The 11000-nt window shown below is 30.7% G+C and overlaps 1 protein-coding gene across 1 annotated transcript; it reads left to right on the plus strand.

The window, feature by feature from the left end:
• The first annotated feature begins 9697 nt into the window (after window positions 1-9697).
• On the plus strand, window positions 9698-10749 carry LOC145003162 (uncharacterized). The gene is made up of 2 exons (XM_078962296.1): window positions 9698-10334; window positions 10595-10749. The coding sequence occupies exons 1-2, from the start codon at window positions 9698-9700 to the stop codon at window positions 10747-10749; spliced, it is 792 nt and encodes a 263-aa protein (XP_078818422.1).
• Window positions 10750-11000: the final 251 nt, after the last annotated feature.

Raw genomic sequence — 11000 nt, forward strand, 5'->3', positions numbered from 1 at the left:
TAGATCCGAAAGCAAAAGGTTCTAGATCTGAAGGATAAGGCTCTAGATTTGAAAGTGGCGGCTCCAGATCTGAAGATCGTTATCTATTGGACGACGAAAACGGTTCTGGCGGTGGTGTAGGCGATGGTGATAGTGGTCGGAGACGGTGGTGCCAACGACGGTGGTGGTGGCCAGCGACAGTAGGTGGTAAGAGAGAGAAAGTGATAAAAGAATGAAAGAAAAATTATTTTGTGAAAGAAAATTTTTCAAATATATGTCTCATGAGTTATGTTATAAAAATATGTTTGAAAAAAATACCCTTTAGGCTTTATAGACATATTTTGAGAAATTATAAGTATACTATTATTTATAAGGTAAAACATTAGTTTTAGGGTTTTTTACTTTTTTATGGTTCTCATTTGAACCTTTATATATATATATATATATATATATATATATATATATATATATATATATATATATATATATATATATATATATATATAGGAATGATCATTTGAGAACATATAGTTTCCCGAGAACCGAGAACTAAAAGTGGAGCATTAGATCAAAAAAGTAAAAGGCTTGGATAAATAGTGGCATGATTATAATTATAGCTTAACTTAATGGCTATTTAGGCTTTTCTCAATACACTTTGGGGGTAAATATGGTATAAAAAAAAGAATATTACAAAAATCAATAAATTATGAATTACCAGTTTATAGAAAATTTGTAAATTGCTTTCTCTCTCTCTCTCTCTATATATATATATATATATATATATATATATATATATACACACACACACACACACACACACACACACATATATATATATATATATATATATCTCCCTCTCTCTAGCGTATTATCCTCACATTCTCTTACCTCTTCATCGATCTCCTCTCTCGTCCTTCCATCAACGACGACTCTAATCTTATATCCTAATATTCTCGATGATCGATGGTGAATCCACCAACCAGAAGATCGACTATGTTTTTGTTCATCTTCAATTGCAGTTATTGATCGCCAAATCCCTAATTCGTTGGTGGTCTTCACAGACTCCCTCCCTGCAACATCCGACGACCACCTCCCTCCGCCCTCTGCCCTCCAACAACAAACCCTACCTCTATTCGCAAACCAACAACTGCATTGACCATCTCCAAACATCCACATAACATTGAATGAGATCTCTCTTTCCTTTCTCCTGTAGACGAATCGATGCGGAATCCGAAAATCGCCTCCGTATCTGGATCAACAATCGATCCAGATTTCATAGTTTATATCACCAATTTCATCAATCATCAATGATCCGGGATTCATTGTCTTCATATCCAAATAGATTGTGTTTTTCTTACGGATCTATTTTACTACCCTAGTTTCTCCAGCGACTACAATGAAGATCCTTCATTATTGACATAATTATATGTATCCAGGAATCGTTGGTCCATGAGTCATAACAATGGTACTTTCATCTTCCACAATTAGATGTTATTTGTATGCTTAACATTTAGGTTACCCATATGTATTTGGCATTGATATAATGTATTTAGGCATGTTCTAGATGTTTTGAATCATGATTTAACACAATTCTTAACTTCCTCACCAGTTATGTTGAAATAGTATCAAATTAGAGTTGTTCAGCATCAACTGTTATTGGCTTGTTGCTGTGAAAATAGTTTCTCATATAATTCATAAAGTGGAATGATAATTAGCATATTAAACATTTAGAATTTGGATACATATGATTTTTTTTATGAAATTTCTGTATATTGATAGTTCAAATGTCTGATCAAGGATCGTACTCATTATCATATTGCTAACCTAGGTTCAATTACAAATAATATGTGATTTGTGTGAATTGATAAAATATTTTAGTTATTACATGTGATTCACATGTAAATTACATATGAATCACATATGAATTACATATGATTCACATGTAAAACACATATGAATTACATGTGATTCACATGTAAATCACATGTACATGTAATTCATATATAAATTACATGTAATTCACATGAAACTCACATATGAATTACATGTGATTCACATGTAAAGCACATCTGAATTACATGTGATTCACATGTAAATCACATACGAATTAAATATGATTCACATATGAATAAGATGATTTACATATAATTCACATATGAATTCACATGTAATTCACATATGAATTACATGTGACTCACATCCGAATTACATGTGATTCACATCTGAATTACATGTGATTCACATGTAAATCACATATGAATTATATGAATTACATGTAATGCACATATGAATTACATGCGATTCACATGTAATTCACATATGTATTTTTAAGAGTATTTCGCATCAATCATTTTTCTTTAATTTTCTTGTAGATTTGGAAGAAGTTGTAGTGAATATTGAAGAGGTGAAAAATGATAAATTGAAGAAAATGAAGAAATATTGACACAAAGACATGAAAACGCTTTGAAATTTGTAGTATTTTTTATTTTTTATGTTTTATCTGTTATCAAATAAAATATTTGTACTATTATGTTTATAGATTAATTAATAAAAATGAGTTTTTTGTGATTTACGTATGAATATTATAGTATAAGAAATATACATATATGCTCCTAAAAATTTACTTTTTTTTAATGCAGTTTTTTTTTTTTGAAAATTTTTTCTTTTTTATTTTAAATATAGTTTTTTGAAAAAAAAAATGTAACTTTCTTTAAAAAACTTGCAGTTTTTTTTTGAAAAAATTGAAGTTTTTTTTTTAAAAAAAATTGTAGTTTTTTTTTGAAAAAAGTGTAGTCTTCGTTAGAAAAATTGTGTTTTTTTTTTTTTTTTTTTTTTTTTTTGATAAAAAAAATATATTTTCTCAAATTTTATTTTCAAAAAACCATGTTTTCTATAAAAATTAAAAAATCTGCATTTAAAAAAAAAACAAAAATTACTATATTTAAAAAAAATCTGAAAATTTAATCTATGATATAAGTTCTTAGACGTTTATATTAATATGTTAAATAACACAAAAAAAAAATTAAATATTAAATGAGATTGGTAAGATGACGATAATGTCCTTAATGAATTACTTTTGATTCAACGCTCTACTTTTAGTTCTCGGGTTCTTGAGAAAATATGAGTTCTCAACCGATCTCTTTCTTTCTTTCTTTCTCTCTCTCTCTCTCTCTCTCTCTCTCTCTCTTATATATATATATATATATATATATATATATATATATATATATATATATATATATATATATATATATATATATATCACTATTGTAAAAATCCCGACTAGGTCCCGATTAATCCCTAGGCGCTACTCGACCGATTAGAGGGCGTCTAACGATTAATCTCTGCATACATAATGAGTGAAACATTATAAAACAATAAAATTTTAACATTTTGAAGAAGTTTTATATCAATGGAAACTATTTGAAGCATTATTAGGGTTGTATTAATTATATTAACCTATTTTGTTATCATATTAGTGCTATTTAATAACTTTGATATGATATTAGTTATATTTAATTTTTTAAAATTCAACAAATTAGCAATTAATGGTCACCGATTAATCTTCGCTTAGCCAATTAATCCCTTGACCCCAGTCCACCGACTAGCTAACGCCGAACATTTTTTACAATCTTGATATATATATATATATATATATATATATATATATATATATATATATATATATATATATATATATATATATGTGTATAGAAAAGTTCAATAGAGATCCATAATTATTGGTTTTTCAAGGAACCAAATCTTTTTTTGAAGTTCTAGAGCTTATTCTTTATCGAAAAAAAAATCTAAAAATATCTAAATTCATATATTAACATTGTTAATGTGAAAAATATTTTTCGGATTCACCGTATGAATCCGGATTCACATTGTGAATTTTCAAAGATTCACATTGTGAATTTGACGATTTTTTTTTGGATTTGATATAATTGGAAGAAGGATAAAAAGTTATGAATTTCTGTATTTTTAGTTTTTTTTTTTTTTTTTTTTTTTTTTTTTTTTTTTTTTTTTTAAATAAGTTCTAAAAGTTGAAAAAAAGATTGGTTTCTTGGTTAGTTATGGTTATCTATTGAACCTCACCTTTTATATATATATATATATATATATATATATATATATATATATATATATATATATATATATATATATATATATATATATATATATATTATTTTGTTTCTAGTAACTATTGTGTGCCAGAATGCATAGATATAGATTATTTGATGGAATATAATCAAGGGTCATGATCTGAGGGTCTATAATAGTATAATAGGATAACATTTACCATATAATCGGGAAAATGACTTAGGAGGGTAACTACCTCTTATTCGTGTTCACATATTGGCAACTTTTTTTTTGTACATAATAAAGCAACTAACTTGTTTTAACTGTTTAAATTACACCAATATTACCGGCTAAAACAGGTAACTCAAATGGAAAATGACTTAGGAGGGTAACTACTTCTTATCTGTGTTCACATATTGTCAGCTTCTTATTTTTTTTACATAAGAAAGCAACTAACTTGTTTTAACTGTGTAACATCCCAAAAATAATGACCAAAAATTTCGTTTTTAATTTAATACTAAAACCATAATTGTCAAACCATTAATTTAATACTCCGGTATCGGTCCCCGCTCAGCATCAGGCTCCGCCTGGCATTGAGTCCCGCTCGATATACATATTTGTCTCTCTTAGGCAAGGGCTGTCTCCGGGCCCCGCCCGCTAAACACATACAATCATATAACATGCTAACACATAAAGAAACATACTCAACTGTATCCCTGTCCTAAGAGACATACTCTGCTAATAATGAGATACGGAACATCGTCCGTACTCAGCTAGTGATGAGATACGGGACCTCGCCCACACTCACCTCTCTACTAGACACATACAAGTATCACACAGACAACAAGTATAATCTAACATGCAAACATTCCTCGGGCACCCGGCCGACATCAGACCTTGGTCTGGAATAACATACAAGCATACAATGCCTAGGGCTAACCCCCGGGTCTTCCTACTCATAGACTATATGGGCTGACATTGTGGCCTTAGACCCACTCACACAGTGAGGAGACTCACCTTGCACTGCTGAAGTCTTGGCTGGAAGTATCTGAGTACGGATATCTTATTATCAGCAGAGTATGTTTCTTAGGACAGTGATACAGTAGAGTATGTTTCTTTATGTGTTAGCATGTTATATGATTGTATGTGTTTAGCGGGCGGGGCCTAAGAGAGACAAATCTGTATACCGATCGGGGCTCGATGTCAGGTGGGGCCTGATGCCGGGAGAGGCTTAATGCCGAAGTATTAAATTAACGGTTTGACAATAATGGTTTTAGTATTAAATTAAAATCGAAATTTTTGGTCATGATTTTTAGGATGTTACACAGTTAAAACAAGTTAGTTGCTTTCTTATGTACAAAAAATAAGAAGTTGCCAATATGTGAACACGAATAAGAGGTAGTTACCCTCCTAAGTCATTTTCCTTTTGAGTTACCGGTTAAAACAGGTATTAGCCGGTAATAATGGTGTAATTTAAACAGTTAAAACAAGTTAGTTGCTTTATTATGTACAAAAAAGAAGAAGTTGCCAATATGTGAACACGGATAAAAGGTAGTTACCCTCCTAAGTCATTTTCCCCCATATAATCACACAAATTTCAACATAAGGATATTTTAGTCAATTAACCTATATTAAAAAAGGAAATTTTCATATTTTATGGATAATTAAATCCTTTATTTTTAAAAATCTGAATATTTTAAATTAATTCAAAATTAAAAATCCGATTTTATTCTGTCAGAATTATAGAATGTTAGCAATAAAGTAGTAAATATATTTTTCGATTTTATTCTGTCAGAATGACAGAATGTCAACTATAAACTAGTAAATACATTATGAAAGAATACACAAAATCGATTCTTGAACTAATAATATACCAAATAATTACATTGTATGATTGTGATTCATTGAATTATAACAAACATTTTGAAAGAATAACAAGTATAATTCATAAAAAATAACCACATTCTTAAACAATGAGTGTGATCATTCTTTAATTCATTCTTCAAGCCTTTCCCATTAGGTCTTCAAGCCATTTCTATCAGAAATTTATTGCCAAGTAATTTGTAGTGATACACTTGTAACAACTGCACATTAATATACAAATAATTAACTACAATTCTATCAGAATACAACAACAATATTCTAACAGAATAAACTATTCTTGTAGAATGGTTTTGAATATTCTTAAAGAATTAACTACAATAATAGCCATAAACCATCATTCTTCTCTTATACTTTCAAACATATGCAATTCAACAATTATTATTATTATTATTGCTCCTTATAAAAAGAACATGCCAATTAAATATGTTACCTTGTTCAATTGTATCTGCAAACAAGAAAAGCCTTTCATCTATCATTTTTTTTCTTACTGGCATTTCGTCGAACAGTTGGAATGCATGATATGTATCCAACATCGGTTATTAGGCAGCAAAGAATTGAAACATCTCAAATTCACGCAATTAAAAAGACTAATTACAACTGTACAGGTCTTTATTCAACAACATACTTTTGATAGATCCACCTAAGCAACTTACGAGAAAATGTAAATTTAAAACAAACAGAGTGGTCATTATACAAGAGAGCCAATTGCAGGAGTAACCCCATGAAAATGGTAATAATCAAATCATATACCTATATTATGTTGTTATACAAGAGAGCCAATTGCAGGAGCTGATAAATGGAGAAACAAGGAAACGGTGGCTGGAATGAGATGTCGAAGCTTCTTCGCTTGGTGAGAGAGACTCAAGGCGTACGATGTTGTTACCCCTTGAAGTTGGAAGATTCAATTTGGTTTAAGCGTGCACTCGATTTAAGTAGGCTAATCTCAGGGATGACCTAATTTGCCAACAGAAGGATTAAATTGAAATTAGGGATGGGAGGAGAGGAAATCGTTGATGGTCGGTTGGTAGAGGAACAACATTCAAGTTGCCGATTAAGGTGCGGCTACAGGTTTTTTAGGGCGATCGTTTGAAGATAAAGAGGGGAGAAAACTAGGTTTGAGGAAGTTAATGAATTATCATAATTAAACATGCAAAAATTACTATAATACCCTTACATAATTTATTTAAAGATTTATTATTTCACTATTTCTCATTGGTGCGTACATGCACACAATAGTTGGTAGAAACATTTGAACCTAGCTCTCTCTCTCTCTCTCTCTATATATATATATATATATATATATATATATATATATATATATATATATATATATATATATATATATATATAACCTATGCTATCAATAGTGCGCTATAGCATTGCTATAGCGGCGCTATAGCGTTTTGCGGTGTTACTAAACCGTTATTTTAAAATAGCGTTAACGAATAGCGGTGATGCTATTAGCGGCGCTATTGACTGTTATTTTCGCAAACCTCATCAGCGCTATAACAACGCTACACCCGCTTTTACAATTTTGTACATATTGGGCTACTTTGATAAAGAAAAAAAAACGATTGTGTGTTATTTCAATAGTAAATCTTTATTTTTTTGTTTTAATATGTCAAAAATAATAAATATAATTAATTACAAAATTACAAAGCATTAAATGACAACTTCCTTTTTTCATCTCTTTTAGTACTTAGAAATCAAAAACGACTTGAGTTACGATGACATTTTGACACTTTTTTGTTTTCATATTATTATATTATAATATTATATATGGATTATGTTATGTTTTTATATGATTTTTTATGATATTAATTCTATATAGTATTAATAATCTAATATATAAATTTTGTATCAATATATAATATAAATTATACATAATATAAAAAAACCGCTATATCACTGCTATACCACCACGATAACCGCGATTTCAAATAGCGGCATGTGACCGCTATTGAAATTACGACCATGATAACTGCTTAGTATATCACACTTCAAACAATCGATTGAAGGATTTTCACAACTTTAAATACGAGAAAGATATACCCAAATACTATTTTCTATACCTACTTTATTATAAAGAGTTGTCATATTATTATTATATAATAAATTTTAAAACAACACCTAGAATACTCGTTTTTAGAGGACCACTTATGCAAATACAACCATCACCATGAAGGTAGAAATTGTCTCAATAAACATAGACAGTGATATATCCTCATCACTCTGAGATATATCAACAACTCACATGTCCTCCGTACAATTTATCATGCGCAAAAACTAGATTCACTAAATTTAATAAGCCCATCCAATGTTTATTAAATTCATAAAAAAGACCATTGTTTGCCCACAACTTGTATTAAATAAAATAATAATACATACATAGATAGATACAACTAGGATGGGCATACTCAAGAGTACATGACCAAATTGTCACACATGTACCAAAACAATCGGACAGCCTGGTGAATGATCCGGGAACATCAGTGTTTCTTTGATTTAAATGTTTAAAATAATTTTCTATTTGATATTATAATCTCTGATGTGTGAGTAGTTTCCTTAATATCAAGTAAATATCGGAATTATATTTTATCAAGTATCTGTTTATTACCTTTAAGACGGAATAATTCATATACTATAAAATCATGCAGAGAGGAAATTGGTCATTTCGAAGGGTAATTAGGCCATGATTTGTCTTGTGTATGACTGTAACAACTTTGTATTATATTTTATATAGGGGTGTTTGAAAAAGATAAAGCCAAACAAAAAATAAAAGGGAAAATGACCTTTACGGATAATAAAGTCTTCGATAAGTACTCATTTGGTTCTTTATTTATTTTTTTATTATTTTTTATTTTTTATTTTTAATTTTTTTTTTGTCTTTATTATACCATTGAACTTAATAATCTTGCTCATCAAAACCCTCGATACCGGTTATCACCTGTTTTGCCGGTTATCTCATTTAATTAGAGATGACATGTCTTATTAGGTGGACCTAGAATACATTGCAAACATGTTACTCTTTCACCCCCTTTTCTTCTTACAGTTAGGGTTTAATCAAAGATTACTGTTACGAAATTGAAGAGAAGTGGTGAATGCGAGTGTTACAGTGAAGAAGATGGCCTCTGATTCCGAACTCTGTAAGTATTTAATAGTTTATGTACATTAAAATGGTTTATTCGCACCAAAACCATTAGTGTACTTGAACACTGTTGTTGTTTCAATCTTTGATGTCGATTTTGGTACAATGGATCTCAAAGAGTTTAAGTTGTTTGTTGCAAAGTTGATTGAAGGTAGTTGTGATAATGTATATTACTACACTAGAAATGAACCATTGGCAGAAGGTATTAGGAAAATTGGGAATGATGCTGACTACTATGAGTTTATTGAAACGGGTTATAGTGATGAAGCTGGTCTAACAATGAATGTGTATATAGACCACGAAAAAGAAGTTGTACTTGATTGGGCTGATATGGAAGTACTAGAAGATGATGAAGTGCATTATTCTGAGCCAGACGTGGATGATGATAAAGATTCACAACTTTCTGATGATATTCCATATGAGCATGAAGCAGATGGTTACATTCCTTCTCTTGACAAGACTGTTGGTGATGAATTCTTACACCGGGTGTCAAGTATTTCTAAGGATAAAAATGATGAGCTTGAAACTGATGAGGTTGAAACCAACAATGGGGATGACAAACCAGTGTCCCCTGTCCATAATGAGAACCATAAATGAGACAAAATGGTGCCAATTCTAGGTATGAGATTCTCTAACCCTATGAAATTGAAATTTTGTTTGACTAACTATGCAGTGAAGAATGGGTACAAGCTTTATTATGAGAAAAATGATGGTCAGAGGTTATTAGTGAGATGTTGTAAAGATAGCAAGAATCCTTCTTGTCCTTTTAGACTGTGGGCTTCCTGGATGAGTAGTGAAAGGTCTTTCCGGATTAAGTCCTTAGTTGATGACCATAACTGTTCAAGAGTCTTCAAACTTGGTTCCATTGTAACATATAAATGGATTGGAAAGCGTTTTAAGAATCAGCTTTTGAAGAACCCCAAAATGAGCATAAGGAAAATGAAATCCAAAATGAGTACAAAGTTTAACTTGATTGTTAGTGTGACTCAAAGTAGAAATGCTAGGAGATATGCTTTGGATGAGATAGAGGGTAGTTTGATAGAACATTATGGTAAAGTATGGAGTTATGGTGAAGAAATAATGAGGACAAATCCTAGTTCAACAGTAAAGACAGATGTGAATGTCATGCCTGATTCCACCACTTACTTTTCTAAAATGTATGTTTGTTTTAAGGGTGTGAAGGATGGTTGGATTGCAGCATGTAGAAGGGTAAAAGGGGTAGATGGTTGTTTTTTAAAGGGTATATGTAGAGGCTAACTATTAGTAGCTATGGGCAGGGATGCAGACAACCACATCTTCCATATTGCATCGGTTGTGGTGGTAGTAGAAAATAAGGAAACATGGAAGTAGTTTCTTGACCTCCTACTGGATGACATTGAAATAGGAATTGGTCATGGATTGACCCTCATATCAGACCAACACAAGGTATATATATTTTTTTTAATGTTTTGTTTGAGTTCAATGTTTTTTGTTATGTCATCCATTTCTTGTTTCTTTTAGGGATTGGTAGAGGCATAGACAATGTGCTAGGCACATCTATGCTAACTTCAAGAAAAGATTCAAAAGTGAACAATATAGGAAGTTGTTTTGGGGCAGCTGCTGCTAGTACTACTCAACCTAAATTTGAGGCAGAAATGAATTCCATAAAAAATTGACCCTTTAGCTTATGAACACCTCATGGAAAGGGACCCTAAAAGTTGGTGCATGCCATTCTTTGAGGTGGATAGGGCTTGTGATGCTTATGAGAATGACATGTCAGAAATTTTCAACTTTGTTATTGATCTTGCTAGGAAGAGACCACTCCTCACCATGTTGGAAGTGATTCAGATTTATTCAATGGAGAGGATGTATAGAATGTTGTTATAGGGACAAAGTTGGGGTAATTTAAAAATATGCCAATCTATAT

Source organism: Lactuca saligna, chromosome 6 (assembly GCF_052625555.1).
Source record: "Lactuca saligna cultivar CGN05327 chromosome 6, ASM5262555v1, whole genome shotgun sequence".
Lineage (NCBI taxonomy): Eukaryota > Viridiplantae > Streptophyta > Magnoliopsida > Asterales > Asteraceae > Lactuca > Lactuca saligna.